This window comes from Centroberyx gerrardi, chromosome 9 (genome assembly GCF_048128805.1).
Source record: "Centroberyx gerrardi isolate f3 chromosome 9, fCenGer3.hap1.cur.20231027, whole genome shotgun sequence".
NCBI lineage: Eukaryota > Metazoa > Chordata > Actinopteri > Beryciformes > Berycidae > Centroberyx > Centroberyx gerrardi.
The window spans coordinates 2,206,774-2,225,469 of NC_136005.1; the positions used below are offsets into that span (position 1 = coordinate 2,206,774).

General features: G+C 41.8%; 1 protein-coding gene across 1 annotated transcript; it reads right to left on the reverse strand.

The window, feature by feature from the left end:
- Positions 1 to 1,289: 1,289 nt before the first annotated feature.
- ifi44g (interferon induced protein 44g) lies at positions 1,290 to 12,070 on the reverse strand. The gene is made up of 8 exons (XM_071921572.2): positions 11,993 to 12,070; positions 10,207 to 10,322; positions 9,413 to 9,461; positions 7,840 to 8,035; positions 6,696 to 6,848; positions 4,654 to 4,825; positions 2,746 to 2,846; positions 1,290 to 1,854 (listed from the first exon to the last, which is right to left on the reverse strand). The coding sequence occupies exons 2-8, from the start codon at positions 10,319 to 10,321 to the stop codon at positions 1,666 to 1,668; spliced, it is 975 nt and encodes a 324-aa protein (XP_071777673.2). The 5' UTR covers position 10,322; positions 11,993 to 12,070; the 3' UTR covers positions 1,290 to 1,665.
- Between the last annotated feature and the right edge of the window lie 6,626 nt (positions 12,071 to 18,696).

Below are 18,696 nucleotides of genomic sequence, written 5' to 3' on the forward strand. Positions count from 1 at the left end.
GGGGGGTAGGTCCGGCGTCGCCCGCAGAGGGGGCCGCCGTGGCATAGGCTATGTAATTTTGGGATGATGAACATCACATATCACATGCCAAATGAACATGGAGTCGGCTATAGAATGATCAGTAAATAAGAATATTTCGGTTTATCGATATGCGATCAACTGTTTTTTATGCTGTAGGACTGACAAAGCACGCTGATTGCCTTCTCGTTCATTTTTGACGAGATGGATGAAACATTAATCTCGTTTTCTTAAAAAACTCTATAAAGCCAAGAGTTACGAGTCTCATAAAATATAAATGCTTAAGTAGCCTAGATACGTGAAAATTAAGTAGTCACCAGGAGGCAGGAGGCCGGCCCGCTCCTGTGTTTTTCTCTGCAGCGCACGCCAGCTGTTCACTTTGTTTCACTCACTACCATTCAGGAACCTGCTGATATTTACTAGTCATATTATGCTTCAGTACACAGACACATAACAGCATCCTTAATGTGGCTCATTGATTCAGCTCCACCTTATGGCCACACATTGCTATTGCCGCCTTGAAGACAAGAGATGTGGGGCTAGGTGATCATGTCAAATCAGGTCAGGTTTGAAAACCACCACAGTCCGCTGTGCATGTTGAGTGTTCATGGGAGTGTTTGTTGACTCTGGGCGGCTGGTCCAAACCACCTGAAGGTTAAATGAACTCTGATGTCTGTGGACTGATAGAAACACTGACACAGCGCTGGTTTTTACTCTCAGATTTAAATGTAAATGACTGTTTTGCTGTGATGTGGCACAGCAGCGCAGCCGGGCCGCAGCTTTTAGAGGGACGCTGTGATGTAAAACTTCATAAAAAACTTCAAAATTCTCTGGTGTGTATAATTTGGTCAAATGCAGTTCACAAAGAAACAAAACAAAACCACAAATTAATAAATTGACAATGACAACTACTTCAGGCTACACCACTGTCTTTACACTGTTGTTCAGAGGCTTAAAATCCAACTCCAGTCCTATATCGTCTCTCTTGGGCTCACAATGAGCAGCAGCCTATACAGAATATATGATAATCTACTGAACATATTACATTTGAATAAAGAAGTGGAGATAAATTCTGTAGATAAAGCCATCTTCAAAGGAATTTAGAGACTAATCAGAGACTAATCAGCAAATACAGAGAATCTGGGAAAGCCGAGGGTGTGAACTTTCCACTGGTATATCATTTATGATACTACAAGGTACTTTGACCTGTTGAGTTTCATTTGTACAGAAACTGAGTCCTCCATGAGCAAACATGCTTTTTAAATGGAGCCTCTGTCTCTGCTTTATCCTGGAGGACAACTATCTGATTTCTGTTTAGTTTAGTTCATTTACTGTATATAGTTAATAGAAGATAAAAGAAGCCAAGAAACAGCATGTGATTAGGTTCACAGTTCTGTGGAAACAAAGCACAGGCTGCTATCACTTTAATATTACAGGCCACTCATTTTATTCTGAATTACAGAAGTTCAAAGAAGAAAAATATTTTGTAGAAAAATGTATTAACAAAAATGCCTGTAAATTGAAGTCAAGGATTAAGCGAAGCCATTTGAAGTCACTCTGCATAACAGTGTCAGTTACTGGAATGTGAAACGTAAAAAAATGGCTTTTAATAGAAAATCATATTCCGGAAGTTTAGAGATGGATGTTTTACAGTGACACTTTGTGCTCTGTGGTTGTGTTGTCCTGGAAGTAGAGGTCGGCGTACTGCAGGATGTGGTCGACGGCGCTGAGCAGGAGCACATCAGAGTTCACATCCAGGTCCAGCTGGGACGAGTAGTTCTTCACCGGGACGATGTAGGAGGTGGACATCCCCAGCAGAGCCCCGGCTCTCTCCATCTACACACACACACACACACACACACACACACACAAATAGAACAATGCCATTTGAACTCTGGTGGTACCAAATAACGGCACCGAGACCTCAGTCCTCTAACAAGAGAACTGCTGTGCGGTTCATTCGGAGTGAGAACGTAATCCAACCAACTGCAGGAAACCACCCCATAACACAAGGGATTATGGGTAGAAGGAGACAGATGTTGACATCTGATAGCAGCCTTTCCCAACTTTTCTAATTCGAGACATTATAATGACTTAAAAGTACTTGGATGGAAACTCAGCTAGTCTTAGTGAAAAATTTCTCTCATACAGTTTGCAGATTGGAGTTTTAGTTCGACAAACATTTCTCAGAGGCAGAGCTGCTCTGGAGGCAGAGAATCTCATTGGTTGAGTTAAACCTCAGTGGGCGGAGCCAAAGAACCACAGTTTTTCTGAGGTGACGAAGAAACTCTGATCGAAAATTGAAATAAAAATATAAATGGCAATGACATTTTTTCATTCATTCATCACCATGGCAACATGATGTTGAAGGTCAGCAGCTAGCTAACTAGCTTACCTAGATAGCTATAGGCTAGTATGGCTAGTTTGAACTTGGAAGGTCAGCAGCTAGCTAACTAGCTAACCTAGATAACTTAGTATGGATAGATTGTATTTTTTCAGTTAGCAGCAGAGCGCTAGGCTTCATAATATTAGCTTCTTCCTCTCTTACCTCTTGTCTTCTTCACTGAGCTTCAGTCTAACTTTGCTAGAAAAACTGTGGTTCTTTGGCTCCGCCCATTGAGATTTAGCTCAACCAATCAGATTATTCCTGCCTCCAGAGCAGCTCTGCCTCTGAGAAATGTTTGAAGAACTAAAACTGCAGTCTGTACATGGTTTATTGTAGCCTACCATTTGCTGAATGATCTGGCTCTTGTAAACCTGGGTGATGTCTTTGGCCGTTTCCATACAGACCTTGTCCACATGGGTCAGCAGGGCCACCTGGTGAACACCTGGCAGAGAGGACATGCTGACATGAAGGAGGTTCATTGCAAAATTAGAGATACAACATTTGAAAAACTGACAAAATGGTTAATGGTGATGATGAAGTGGACTACGGAGTTTTATTGAAGTTATTATCTGACAATAGAGCTTTGGGGACATATTGCAGTCGTGGCCAGATGCAACACATTAAAGCAAATCTAATTCTGGTAAAATCATAAATTAGTGGGTTAATCATTAATAATAATAAATAATAATATTTTTTTTAATTCAGTGATTTGATCTTGTTGTTGTTTTTTTCCCCCACTGTTTCAATTAAATATGTAATGGTTTAAAATCCGACAGTAGACCGCTATTCACTGTTACTTGCAGGGACCAACCCAGCTGAGCTGAGACTGACTGTCTTGTTACATTATCACTGATTGGTGGAACTGACTACAGGCTACTGTTACATGATTTCTGATTGGTGGAACTAATGCCACGCCCATTCTGCAAGAAGCAGAAGAACAGGAAGGCATCTCATTGCTACAACTTGGAAGTGTTAACATGTTTAACTCGTTGGAACTTATTTTTGAGACTTAATTATATTATTATATATTACTTATATTATGAAACAAATTATTTTTGTTTAGGAATTTAAAACCAACTGCAGCTCTGATTTCCCAAATGGTGAATATCAGATAAAAAAAACCTAAAAATTCCATGTCCTACTTGGAAACACCACTAGGAGGCTGACGTGAACAGCTTTTCCTCAGTCGGCAGCTGGTATTTACGTTAAATCCGACATGACATGAACGCATCATAACTAAAGGTTAGCATTCCATTACTTCTGATTGGTGGATCTGACTCTTGATTCCCTCAAATTGCCTTACAGGGTCATTAACCACGCCCGCATGTAGCCCAGATCTGTTGTCATCGCCAAGAACAGGATTATGCTGACACACCCATTTACATGCATTGAAATTCACACTAATATCTTCCTACTGGCAAAATTTAAAAAAAAAATCATGGTCACTCTGGTCTCCTGATTGAGAGTCTGCAGTAAGTGACCGACCGACATTGCGATCCTTAGAGCCCCTGCCTTTACACTTCTATAACCTACAGAGAATGGGCCTGTGTCTCATTGACTTATACTGAGGTGGGCGGAGTCCCAAGTTGTTCTGCAGCCAGCCAGTAGAGGGCAATAGAGAGGCCGGCTCTCCTAGGGACGTCCACATACCCAAAATGCTGCTAATGTGGCAGGAACAAGCTATACTGTAGAGTGGCTGCAGAAGACAGGCTGTGCTTTAGGAACTAACAGGGGGGCTGCATACACACTGCCTGTCAAAAGTTTGGGAACACCTGGCTTTTGAAAATGTTTCATAAATAAGTTTTCTTTGTCCGTTAATAATAAGTTAACCTCATTAAAGACTTAGTAGGTTTAGTTTGAGGAAAAAAAAAATCATACATGCAAATATTTGTGAGGATAACACTAAAACAATTAAACTATACGTTCATTAAAAAACCTCCTCAGCAGCTGAACTGCTGCTCACACTTTCTTCATGACAGTCAGAGACGCTCTGCCATGAAAAACCTTCTCTTCACACCAAAAACACTTTGATCAACATGAAGCTGACTGTTGAAGAAATAGATCCAAGGTATTAGGAAATGTGCAAATAAGCATGTTTTCACTTACTTCTTAATTGAAAAATAACAGAGAAAATGATACTTTTAGAAAATTAGAAAAGGCAAGATGTCCCCAAACTTTTGACGGGCGGTGTACATCATCGTCTGAGTGTTTGAGAGTGTGTTTGTTTTCAGTCCTGGTCCTGTGCTCACCCAGGTCGCTGATGTGCTCTCGCAGCTGCTGGAAGGAGGTGCAGAGCCCTCTGGAGTAGGACAGCACTTTGGAGGCGTCCACCACAAACACCACACAGTGGATCTTGTCTTTCAGGCTCGGCTTCTTCACGTAGCCCGCAGTCTCCGACCTCACCGGCTGCTCCGCGCTAAACTGCAGGAGAGGAATGAAGAGATTCAACAACATCCAGATGTCTAACAATGGTGATGTTTAAATGGAGAAGCTCCATTGAACAGCACCCCACAGGAAGTTCTGAGGAAGTGGGAGAAGCGTTACTCATTCACTTTCCCCACCCAGGCAGGTTCTCGATCTGAAGAGTTGAACCACCAACAGACTGGTCACAGACCTGCTTCTGTAAGCTTCAGGCGACCACTGTCCCATTAAAAATGGCATTAAACCTTTATTTAACCAGTACTGAAGAGGATTAGGGCCATATGTGAAAAATGTATTTGAGTTCTGAGTTTAAAATTCTGAGAAAAAAGTCTGAATTCTTTGATTAAAGTCAGAATTCTGAGAATGAAGTCAGAATTCTGAGTTCTGACTTTATTCTCAGAATTCTGACTTTAATCAAAGAGTTCTGAGTTTAATCAAGTTTAAAGTTTAAACTCAGAACTCAAATGCATTTTCACATGTGGCCCTAATCCTCTTCCGTAAACCAGGTAGTCCCACTGACACTGAAAATGTTTTTTTGAAGCTGCAGTAAGTAATTCTGCATATTGGCGGCCCCAAGTGGCAGGAAGAGGTAACTGTTTGAATTTCGAGGACCTGAAAACCCAGACATCCTTTGTGGTGAGGTCAGTAAACTAAATGTCTTCTTCTATTTTAATTATTGTAATGTTGTTTGGGCAGCTACATATCCATCATATCCCAACTAGATACTTTTAATCCAAAAAAAAGTTCTGATGATTCCTACATCTACATCTGCCCCTTTGTTTAGAAAATATAAACTATTGCCTGTGTGTATAACGTGTGTGTTTATGTTTAAGCACATACATTAAAAACAAAACTTCCCGGATTCATTCCATAATCTTTTTATGTTATCATCAGACAATCACTCATATCCAACCAGGCCTGCGAAGGATTTTCATTTACCTTACTGTCGTACTTCCACCCATCAGTTTTTCATCAAATATAGAGGAGCTTGTGTATGGAATTCTGAATTCAAAGTCATCTTCTCTAATAGCTTTCAAATCACATTTAAAGTCAAGAAAAATACATTTTGCACACCTCAAGGTATTTGTGTGACAGGTGCGTAGGACAAGAACCAAAAAGGTAGATGATGAAGAAGGAATAGAATACACTACACTATACTCTATTCCTTCTAAATCACATTAAAAAAAATATCTTATATCTAACACAGATTGTGCTTGAGCGACCAACCTCCATTGTCTCTTGTGCATATACAGTATATGTATGTTTGTATTTATTGTTGTATTGTCCTATTTTTATGATAACTATTGTGCAAATGAACCAAAACTGAAACTTTGTGTGTGTGGGGGGGCTTTGCTGCCATTTAGAGAAAGTTTTGGTTTTCACTCTCAAGTTTTCGGTCTGTCACTTCCTCTGTGCAGAGAACATTTCCCACCAGTGAGCAAATTTAATTTGGGCAAACAGGGAGAATGTACAGCGTCTCCACAATTTGTAGGATGGGACGTGATGGGATGGAATGGGACGGGATGGGACGGGATGGGATGGAATGGGACGGGATGGGACGGGATGGGACGGGATGGGACGGAATGGGATGGGACGGGATGGGATGGGACGGGACGGGACGGGACGGGACGGGACGGGACGGGACGGGACGGGACGGGAATGGGATGGGATGGGACGGGACGGGGTGGGACGGGATGGGATGGAATGGGACGGGATGGGACGGGATGGGATGGGACGCTCTGCTCTGCTGCACAGGTGTATTTTAACATCTTGCCTGGCGCAGCTTTATGAGAGACCAGCGGTATGATAAACATAAAAGTCGCAAACGAAGAACATAAAGCAACAACATCAAAGTCAGGATCCTGCTCACCTTGTGCCCGTCGGGGGCGTGGCCTTTAATGACGGCCAGGGCGTCATGGAGGGTGAGTCCGGTCATCTCTCCCTCGCCCAGACCCATGACGTCACACAGGACCAGGCCGGTAGGATCCTCCCCCTTCTGGCTGCGGATGGCGAAGGACTGCAGCTGGCGGAAACAACAACAGAGTTAACCTGATGTACCTCTGTACCGGCTCTCCATCCTCAGAGGTGCAGCACATCTGATCCAGTGACCCTCCAGAGTTAGACGCATTACAAAGAGTTTTCATGCCACCATCTGAAAAACGTGACGCCTCGTCTTACAAAACGATAACACAAAAGTTAAACCAATGAGTAATTTTTAAAAGGATCGCAGGGAACTCGAGTCCTCGGTCGATAACATAACACCTTTCCAAATTGAATCCTTTATAATAATGATAATAATAATATATAAAACATTATTTCTCTTTTCTCTAACTAGATCTAGGTCGGGGAGTTATCTAAGTTATCTATATTTAAGCCCTTAAAAAGTATTAAAATGTCTTAAATACAGGTATTAGAGGTCTTACTTTTTTCTCCACTCAATGAAAGGTTTCTTTTCATGGCATGTCCACTCTCAGATCAATGCAGAACAGGGTTTGTAGTACAATCTGCATCTGCTCTCCTTCTAAAGACAGCTGGACTTCATGTTCCTAAACTATTCATTTCTTGTCCTTTTTCTTATTCTGCCATTTATAGTTTCACAACGTTAAATAGCTGTGTTCAGTCAGAAACAGGCTTGTTTTGACTGATTTGTTTCTTTATTTTGGTTTTCAAATTGTCCTTAAATTCCAGATTACATTAAAAGGGTCTTAAAAAGTCTTGAATTTAGCTTCCTGAACCCTGCAGATATCCTGCTGGAGCCGGCAGGGACTCAGTGTTTTACTCAAAGGTGCTTCAGCAGGCCAAATATCTCTACTGTACATTTTAGAGATATTGAACAATGAACTTCAGGTAATGAGTGAACACTCTGAGGAAGGCGCAACACCAAAACGAGCACCCATAGAGTTTTTTGAAATCCCGATGCACTACTTACTGCCTTAAGGTAATGATTTTTTCCCCCAAAAAAGGGAAATGAACTCTACTGATGTCTTTCTGTGTCTCCGTTTGTAACTTCATACCTTCTTGGTGAAGCTGGCTGAGGAGGAGCCCACCATGGCTCGGTTGGTGACTCGTCCATCAAACACCGACTGGACCGAACTGATGAAGCTGGACTTCCCAGAACCCACCGGGCCCAGGAGCAGGACCCGCGCCCGGGTCGCCTCCCCGGAGCCCGGCCCGTAGGAGCCGACCCTCTGCATCAGGCTCTTCTTCTGCCTAGGTTTGAATTTAAGATGCTCACTGGCTGTTCAGAATGAGAACCACTTCATAATCTACAAGAACAATAAATGCACAGGAAGAGTGTATTTGTCTAGACCAGTGGTTCTCAACGTGGGGTCCGGGGACCACCAGGGGTCCTTGAGGGGGTTCCAGGGGGTCCCCAGCAAATTGATGAATTGTTAAACTTCAGCATTATTTCATTTACAAGAAGTTAACACAATTAGAGAATGTAGAAGAATGACTGTTTTGATCATAGTTTCTCTGTTATCTCTCTACCTACAATACAGACAGTCATGGAATTCTGGACAAAATCATATCTAGCAATAAAAATATGCTCAGATTTGTGACAAAATCTCATCAAATGGGGGTTCGTGGCTCTAATGTGGACAAAATTAGGGGTCCTTGATATGAAAAAGGTTGAGAATCACTGGTCTAGACAGATGAGTCGGTGGAATGGAGGTAATATTCTAGTTACAGTTGGAGCCTTAACACTTTTCTCTTGCAAAATTAGCAAACCTTTATATTCTCAAAAAAAAAAGAAAGAAATTATTTTGGCAGCTTCACATACATACTTCAATAACAAAGTGTGAGACAGAAATTCAAGTCAGTTCTCCCCATGCAAAAGGACGTGTAAATCTAAAAACTATAAAAACTATATTAATAAGAGCACTAGAGCCATAGTTAAACTAAGTTTCTGTTATGGGGCAGAATAAAGACAGGAACTGTATCTGACCTGTATGGGGAATGTACTCTCCACGAACCAGTAATCCCTTAAAATAACCTTACATTTCCATTAATTTACATTAATTCACCCCTTAATTTATGCAAAATCCCTTTCAAATTAATTAAGGGCGTAATTAATGGAGGATATCCCATTGAAACCTCCTTAAAAACCTCCTTAATCTTGACTCCTTACTTTCTAATTTAATGAAAGTTTCAGGGAGACAGGAACTTCCATTAATTTCCACTTAATAAGCCTGTAAACCTGCACAAAAGGCATGAAAAAATCCCTTAATGTCTAGTGTCTCTGTGAATCAACCTGTGAATAAATCCCTTACTTACTAACCTTACTTTTTTTTTAAATCTATGTTATTTTTAAAGGATGATTAATGCTTATTATATGTAATGGAGAAATTAAGGACATTTCAGGGATAAAATTAAGGGGTTTGGTTTCGTACTGTGGTCCAAAGAGGTGAGCTGGTTGCCCAAAGTGAGAATGGAGGCGAGTCTGAAGTCTGAGTGTAAAATGTTTTTGGCGTTTTGACCTTTTTTAATAGCTTGTGTGTGTGTGTGTGTGTGTGTGTGTGTGTGTGTGTGTGTGTGTGTTCACAAACCCACAGCTGTTACAGAAGTGCAGAACCAGGCTGTACTCACTCTTCTGTCCACTGCACTTCCCTCCACTGAGGAACCATCTTTGGTTCACCTGTCGAGTTGAAGAGTTTTAATGAAATATACAATGTTTGAAAATCCTGACAAAGTGAAATGCATGAAAATAAAGCTGATTACTAAAAAGTCAAATCCACCCAAAACTAGTTTCACACTGTTAAGAGCAGCTCTGTCTGGCTGCATTCAGTAGTTAGTTTTTCTTCTTGGTGGATAACCGGCCAATCGTAGACGAGGTGACGTCACCTCCAGATATTTCCAGCAGCTACAGTGGAGTTTGATATGAGAAAATGTTTCAGGATGTAAAACATCAGCGGTAAACGTCAGGTTTTGGTGTCAGTCCCTCAGAATCAAAGAGCGAGGGCTTCTTTCTAGAGCCGCCATTTTGCACCAAGAGACGTTCAACAATCATACAGGAGAGAAATCCATCGTAGAAGAGGAGAGAGACCAATTTCTCCACCACAGGAGCAGGAGAGAGACCAGAATGCACTGCAGCCACAAGTCACAACATGACTTGATGTTGTTGTTGTTGTTGTTGATAACAAAATGTAACCTCTTTCAGCAAAAAGGCATCATTTGAGTTATGAAAGGCATTCTGGGAAACAGAAGTAGCAGTAGAAGTAGACGAGGCAGGTTGAGGGAAAGTGGGTTCGCCAAAAAAGTAAATTCCAACACTTCATCACTAAATAACTCCTGGTAATGTTTTGCAGGTACTTCAGGTAACATTTTTTATTCTGTTTTGTAGCAGGGCGATGCCACAGTGAGGCAGAATATTGTTGTCCTACCTGAGAATGTATACCGTGGTTTGATCTTTTGGTTTTTTTCTGTGGTGGCGTTGTCCACCTTGGCACCCTCCACAAAGTAATTGGTGGAGGGAATCACTCCAAAATTAAACGCCATGCTGATGAGGGAAAACAAATATTTATTCACATGGATCAGAGGAGAAGTGAGAAGGAAGAAAGAGAAGCAGCAACGTGAATGTCCGCGAAACCCTCTGAAACTGCACTTTCTATATTTTTAACTATAGGGACTGGAAACAGCTGATTTATATTTTCTTTTAAACCTCAAGAACCTTCTCTCCCTTTCACCTTTTTTTTTCTTTTCCCTTATTTACTTGTTATTGCTGTTATAAACATTGCAAAATTATTATTATTTAGCTTTTTTCCTCCTCTCTCTCTTTCTTTTCCAACAAGGGACTTACAGCCTCAGATGTTTTTGTTCATCTTTTTGACATTTGCCATAATGTGTTAAGGTTTTTGTCCATGTCCATATGTACATTTTGTGTGAAATAAAAATAAATAAATAAATAAACCTCAAGAACTGGACTCCAATGCCATCCATAACTGAACCATATATCTCATCCAGTCCAGTCCGCACCCTAAAATCCCATTAAGTCCCAAGAAGATCTAGACTGGATCTCATCGTACCTTTTTAGCAAGAAAGACAAATAAAAAAAAATAAAAACTTTGAATGGAAAACATTGTTCAGAATTAACTAAATGACATGAGATGTTGAGCAAATTTGTGTTAGTGTGGTAATTTAGCCAAAACAGCAGAGGTGTGACCAAGTCAACTCTGCTCAAGTCCCAAGTCAGTCTCAAGTCTTGAGGCTAAGTCTAAATGTAGATTACCAAGTCAAGTCCAAGTCATTAATGTCAAGTCTCAAGTCTAGAGGCACAAGTCTCAAATCAAGTCACAAGTCTAAATGTAGAACAGCAAGTCAAGTCAGAACAAATCAAAGAGTCCAGTATCAATTTAATATCTTAAAGAAAACTAAATATCTAGGACTTTTCAATGCAATATGGTTTTAATAGGATAAAAACTTGGTAAGAGCATCATGAGTTTGATTTCTATAATCAGTTTCAACTTCAATAAATTCAATCATTCCATACAAATTCAGAAAACAGAATTTAAATTCAGTCTTCCGCTGGAACAAATCTCATCACTTTCAATCTAAGTCATTTACACAAACACAAGATCTCAAGTCAAGACTTTAGAAACCTTTTCAAAGTCAAGTCACCAGATCCAAGTCAAGTCAAGTCTCAAGTCTTCTCTTCATGCACCTGAGTCCAAGTCATGTGACTCGAGTCCCATCTCTGCCAAACAGCAATGGTGTTGTATGCTTTTACTTTTGTGTATTGACTCTGATGGAAAAGAGTTCTTTGCATACACGTCCGATTAAAAAATCCTTAATAAATGCATTTTGAAATAACTTAATGGCACAACAAAATGTGCAAAACGTTAAGTAGTTTGAATACTTCTGCAACGCTGCATCACGGTAATGAAGCTGTTAAAAAGGAGAGTAAACTTTGACCTCCGCATCACAACAAGGCAAACAACCATCAATATAATCAAAGTAAAGAAAAGAGCTTTAATTCACGCGTTTTTGCAGGTTACATGGTATGACGGAAGGGTTTTAAAGGGGGGCTTTAAAACCCTTCCGTCATACCATGTAACCTGCACCAGTTCGATAACACTCACTATGAATACACATCATAAATATTTATGTCAGGTAGTAAAGGAGAGTAAACGGTATTCTGCAGATAAACAGGTGAAACTCCATCCGTCCTACCTGTTTGTTCCAAAGTGTCTCAGGATCAGAAACGCTGCCGACAGATTTAGAGAACAGCTTTCTGACAGGAGCGGATTCCTTTCTGGGGAAACGAAAGTGAAACTTAAACCTGTTTGTTTGTTTTTAATACCAACTGTCCACTGCTGCAGCCCTCAGTCCAACACTGCAGCGGCTGGAAACAGGTGTGGCAGTTTAGAAGTAATCTGGTAATCTGGCAATTAAACCTCCACCTGTGAGTGTTTTAACCCGTTTGTTAATGAAAGAAACAGCTACAGAAAATATATATTCCACCTGTCGCCTAAAGCATCCCGGGATACTTCAGAGCAGGTTCGACCGATGAGTTTCTGAAAGGAAATTGGGGTTGAAGCTGGAGCCAAGTACAGAGGATCATTCGTGCCAATATTTAGTATCTTCAATTTTCATGCCACCCCACCCAAAAATAAAAAATAAAAGCATTTAGTGTTTCCCCCAGAATTACATTCTTTGTTAGTCAAGGCCTCTGAAACAGCATTTAGATTATAAGACACTAAAACTCTCCATTGAAACCCAGAAAGTACTGTTACTGTTATTATTATTACTACTACTGTTACTATTACAACTACTACTGTTACTATTACTACTACTACTGTTACTATTACTACTACTACTGTTACTATTACAACTACTACTGTTACTATTACTACTACTACTGTTACTATTACAACTACTACTGTTACTATTACAACTACTACTGTTACTATTACTACTACTACTGTTATTATTACTACTACTACTGTTACTATTACAACTACTACTGTTACTATTACTACTACTACTGTTACTATTACTACTACTACTGTTACTATTACTACTACTACTGTTACTATTACTACTACTACTGTTACTATTACTACTACTACTGTTACTATTACAACTACTACTGTTACTATTACTACTACTACTGTTACTATTACTACTACTACTGTTACTATTACTACTACTACTGTTTGATTCTAGCTGCTGCTTTGATACCATATTAAGAAAGAAAAAATGTTGCCAAAATTCGTTTTTTTTAATTTATTTTTTTTAATCTTTTGCTGATCTGGAGAGTGTTATTCACACCTTCATCTCCGTTCAGATTATTGCAACTCTCTTTATTCTGGTCTTTTATATTGATATATTTCTTTTTATGACTTCTTTTTATGATGGCTGACTATGATCAGCCATTCCGTTACTGGTTTTACTGTGTTCAGTTGTACTGTGTTCAGTTATAGTATCAGTTGTAATAATAATAATAAACAACTTTATCTTTGTAGCACTTTTTTAAAAATTATTATTACAACTGATGCTACTATTACTACTAGGCCTACTACTGCTGCTACTGCTAGATGATGGGACACTAAAACTCTCCATTAAAACCCAGAAAATACTACTTTACTACTATTACACACACACACACACACACACACACACACACACACACATGCTCAAACACACATAGGCCTTGATGCACATAAACATGCACAAATGTACAGTATACACATGCATGTACAAATGTTCATACACACATACAAATATGCACAATGCGCATGCACACACACACACACACACACACACACACACACACACACACACACACACACACACACACACCCCCTCTCCTGTTTCCCTGTCTCTACCCAGCAGCTCCAGCAGAGGGAGCTGCAGTCTGCTGTTTGAGGCTGCAGACGCTGAGCTGCTGACTGACAGCAGAGTTCAGCCTGCGGCCGTCCTTCATCATCATCATCCTCTTCCTCCTCCTCCTCCTCCTCCTCCTCTCCTCCTCCACCTCCTCTCCACCTCCTCCTCCTCTTTCCTCTTCCTCCTCCTCTCCCCTCCTCCACCTCCTCTCCACCTCCTCCTCCTCTCTCCTCTTCCTCCTCACCTCCTCCACCTCCTCTCCACCTCCTCCTCCTCTCTCCTCTTCCTCCTCCCCTCCTCCACCTCCTCTCCACCTCCTCCTCCTCCTCTCCTCCTCCACCTCCTCTCCACCTCCTCCTCCTCTCCTCCTCCTCCTCCTCTCCCCTCCTCCACCTCCTCTCCTCCTCCTCCTCCTCTCTCCTCCTCCTCCTCCTCCACCTCCTCTCCTCCTCCTCCTCCTCTCCCCTCCTCCTCCTCCTCTCTCCTCCTCCTCCTCCTCCTCCTCCTCCTCCTCTCCCCTCCTCCTCCTCTCCTCCTCCTCTCCCCTCCTCCACCTCCTCCTCCTCTCTCCTCCTCCTCCTCCTCCTCCACCTCCTCTCCCCTCCTCCTCCACCTCCTCTCCCCTCCTCCTCCACCTCCTCTCCTCCTCCTCTCCCCCTCTCCTCCTCCTCCTCCTCCTCTCTCCTCCTCCTCCTCTCTCCTCTTCCTCCTCCTCTCCCCTCCTCCTCCTCCTCCTCCTCCTCTCCCCTCCTCCTCCTCCTCCTCTCTCCTCCTCCTCCTCTCTCCTCCTCTCCCCTCCTCCTCCTCTCTCCTCCTCCTCTCCTCCTCTCCTCCTCCTCCTCCTCCTCCTCTCTCCTCCTCCTCCTCCTCCTGAGTAGCAGCCTGGTATTCAACACTTCCTCCTCCAGTCAACATGACGCACACTGTCGTCTCTCAGTAGTTTTTAATTAGAGCTTGTTTTCAGCCCTGTTGAACCTGTAGTTGATGGTGGTGATTGCTATTCGCTGGATATGGAACTTGCTTTGTGTGTGTGTGTGTCTCTAAGGTGTGTGAGGCGGGTGAGACCGATACATCAGGCCGATGTTGGCCTTTTATTAAAAATCAGTATTCAATCAGTATTAAAAACCAGTCAGTGTCGTCCAAGTCAGATAAGATGGACATGATGTCATTTCTTTGATTGATTGTCTATGAGAAGTCCCAAACCTGGATTGATTCTAATGCAACATGTTGACTGGACAAGTATACATGAATACGTATTATCATCATTATTATTATTATTATTATTATCATTATTATTATTACTAGTAGTAGTATCCTGGGTTTCAGTGGTTTTAGTGTCATGTAGAGTTATAGTGTCCCATAATGATCTAAATGCTGTTTCAGAGGCTTTGGGGAAACACTGAATACTTGGATTTATTTCTTTGGGCGTGGAAATGGTTATATTTAAAGATATAATAAATATCAGCTGTTAGCAGCTTCAATCCAAAAATATTGGCCTTCAGAAACCCGTATCAGTCCATCTCTGAGGTGTAGTGATGTTTCTTACAGTATTACAGGTCAAGGCACCTGTTAGTGAATGTGCCTGAGCTTTGAAAAAAAAAAAAAAATCGCAGCATGAGTCGCTTCAGCTTCTAAATCAAGAGGCCGCAGTTGTTCCTGAACATGCTGCTCTGCTGCTGAGCCCAATCTGTGGCAATTAAAAGTATATGAAGTATGTACCTGACCTAGTATAGGATGTATATGATGTGTATATACTGTACGTGTAGTATGTACAGTATATGTATAATGTAGTATGGTATATGACATGTATATTATGGTATGTAAAGGCCTTAGAGACTCGACTGTGACAAAGGGCGATATAAACAGACTAGATTATAAATGTTTCTTGTTTGCTGCAAAATCGAAAACATTGAAAAATCTGTTCATACTGTATTGCAATTTGTATCGTAATCACAATATTGAGCAAAATAATCACAGTATGATCTTGTGTTACTTACTGACACTTCACAGCCGACACAATATATATTCAGCTTGTTCTTGTTCTTTGATTTGCATGAACCCAATAATACCTGTGGTTGTACTGGTCTGCTCCCAGTGTGAAGGTGTGGAACTGGATGAATGTGAAGCTGAAAACACTCATGCACACTCAGCAGAACCCTTCCTGAGGTAAACAAAATGTAAAAAATATGTTTGCTTCAGTTGTTGTTTCAGGTTTGCTGTGTGTCATGCAGGCTTTATCTGGGCTGTTGTGGCTCGCAGCCTCTCTCTCTCTCCAGGGAGTCGGCATGACAGATCAGACATAATAACAGACAACACACACACACACACACACACACACACACACACACAACAAGCCGCTCTGTCTCTCTGACCTGTGGCCACGCCCAGGTTTTCGCTGCGTCAGTAAAAATAATGGATCCTCATTCTTATTTTGGGAGATCCATGCAGACTGTACTCAGAAAAATAAAGGTGGCAGCTGTTTGTTCTGAGAGAAGAACCTGTCAGACCATTTCTGCTCTCCTTTAGACACCTGAACCTAATAGAATAGGATAAAGAATATAATAAAAAAAGAAACATGTGTGGAACATGAAGAACAATAGTTTAAATTTAAGTTTAAGTTTATTTATTTATATAACACCATTCATACATAGAACGTAACTCAAAGTGCTTTACATAAAATGCGTTGATTAAAACAATAAATTAATTGAAAACAGTGAATGGGTTAAAACCATTACATTGCATTAAAATAACATTAATATAATTTCAACAATAAAACAGTAAAATAAAGAGCAATGTAAACGGTAAAAGGCAAAAAGCTAAGTTAAAAAGGTTAAAAACAACAAAGTGGTTCTTCAGTAGGTGATGGTTCTCCATGGATCCACTCATCCTTTTAAACAACCAGTTAAGAACCATTATTTTTCTGTGTGTGGTTCGGAAATGCTGAGTCGTCGTTAGGATGGAGGAGCATGGGGGGGGGGGGGGGCGGGTACTTGATGTTCCCAAACAGGAAGTGACACATGCAACATTCGTCTGACAGGTCAGTTTCTGCTATAGTCGGAGCAGCTTACTTATCTCTGGGCAAAACCGAAACCTAAAATACGAGCTGGCGTGGTGCGGCGGCGGCGACCGGCTGTCATTAAGACGCAGAGTCACCGCTGAGGGTTTGACAGCGGACTATCTATAGGCTGTTATCGGGACCAGGATGTTGCTCCGGACAAACTGGCGTCACGCAAACCAAAATACAGTGAGTGTGCAAAACAGACCGCGTGACTCGCCGCCTGGCAGAGATTCAGCCGTCCTGTAACAGAAAAACCAGGTTCTACTGCCGGTCTCTGTGTCTCCCTGACCTCTGACCCCTGACCTCTGACCCCTCTACGTGTGTGTCACAAGGAGATGTCAACAAACTAATTCCTAAACAAACTTTATGCAGTGTGGAGATTGTTGTGATCTAAAACAAAATGTACTAGTAAAATATCCTCATAATTTGACATTATGGACATTTCTCTTACGTTAACCGTCACCTTAACCTCACTGGAAATATTATGCCTAACCACACCTCTAAATGGACGTAAAAAGATGCTTTTTTTGTGATTATTTTTGGAAAATAGCACTTTTTGACTTTGCTGTGTTATTTGAGAAACATAAACAAAAATCATAGAAATAAGAGAAAAAAAAGAGTCTGAACTCTGAACCCAGAAGAGAGTAAGAGGAAGAGTAGGAAGAATTTCACAGCTGCGATCAAACATGGTTGGATTGATCCCAGGTAACCCCCCAACACACACACACACACACACACACATACAGTATATACATACACACTACCACTTAAAGGTGCTACGTGTAGCATATTGTGTTTCTCAGAAAAAAAAAAAATTGGCATCTTTGTTTTTTGACAGATGAATGTACAGAAAGACAGGAAGCATTGAGAGAGAGAGGGAGAGAGAGAGAGAGAGAAAGAGAGAGAGAGGGATGACATGTGACAAAGGTCCTGAGCGGGATTCGAACCCGGGACGTCACGCTTACATGGTACGCACCTCAGCCCACTGTGTGTTTCTCAAAATGAAGACCACATTTCCCATAAACCCTGTTGCTTCCTGGCCCAGGGGGGATGTTACCCCCTCTCCCCCTCCCTGCCATCGCTCTGTTTGTTTTGAGGAATCAGAAGAAGGATAAGAGCCAATTAAACACCTTGATAACAGCTAATTATGCATTCTGACCACGTGAGATCATGTGAAGCTGAGAGAAGTTTCCTGTTTTGTGCCGTAAAGCATTTCATTTCCCCTCCAAATCCAATCACATCCAATGTAAAACGCAGAGGCTGTTAGAGGCTGACAGGCTTCTTGATGATGGTCTTTGTTTACAGTAATTATATTAATGTCTCAAAATTAACACGGTGATGATTTATTGACGTTAAAATGAAACACATGGCACCTTTAAAGCACCAAACGCCTTCAGTTTGAAGCAGCACCTCCTCAGCATCTGTGGCTGTGAGGTGAGGAAGTTCAGACAGCTGCAGCTCTGACTCAGGAGAGGGAGAGAGAGGGAGAGAGAGAGAGGGGGAAAGTGAGAGAGAGAGAGAGAGAGGGAGAGGGAGAGGGGGGAGAGAGACGGAGAGAGAGAGAGAGAGAGAGAGAGAGAGAGAGAGAGAGACAGATGGCTAAACAGGGAGATATGCAGGCTATGCAGTCGTGTGACATTGCAAGAATCCCCCCCTCCCAACCCCCCTTCATCCACACTGGGTCACACATGTACTCAGACTACTCTCTCTCTCTCTCTCTCTCTCTCTCTCTCTGTCTCTCTCTCTCTGTCTGGTTCCTGCACTATGAGGACGGTCGCTCGGCCTCGTTAACCCAAAGTGCTGAGAGGATGGAAATGAGAAGACGGCAGCGATCTGGATGATGCCAGCTGGAGGAGAGGGGAGGAGAGGAAGAGGGGAGGAGGAGAGGAGAGGAGAGGAGGAAAGAAGGAGAGGAGGAGAGGAGGAGAGGAGAGGAGAGGAGAGGAGAGGAGGAGAGCAGAGGAGGAGAGGAGGGGAGGAGAGGAGA

Bases quoted from the DNA above. Each gene is read 5' to 3' on its own strand.
- ifi44g (XM_071921572.2), bottom strand. From the start codon at position 10,321: ATGGCGTTTAATTTTGGAGTGATTCCCTCCACCAATTACTTTGTGGAG. The intron at 9,462-10,206 runs GTAGGACAACAA...TCAACTCGACAG, and splicing joins ACCACGGTATACATTCTCAG to GTGAACCAAAGATGGTTCCT. The intron at 2,847-4,653 runs GTGAGCACAGGA...CCTCTCTGCCAG, and splicing joins AGAGCACATCAGCGACCTGG to GTGTTCACCAGGTGGCCCTG.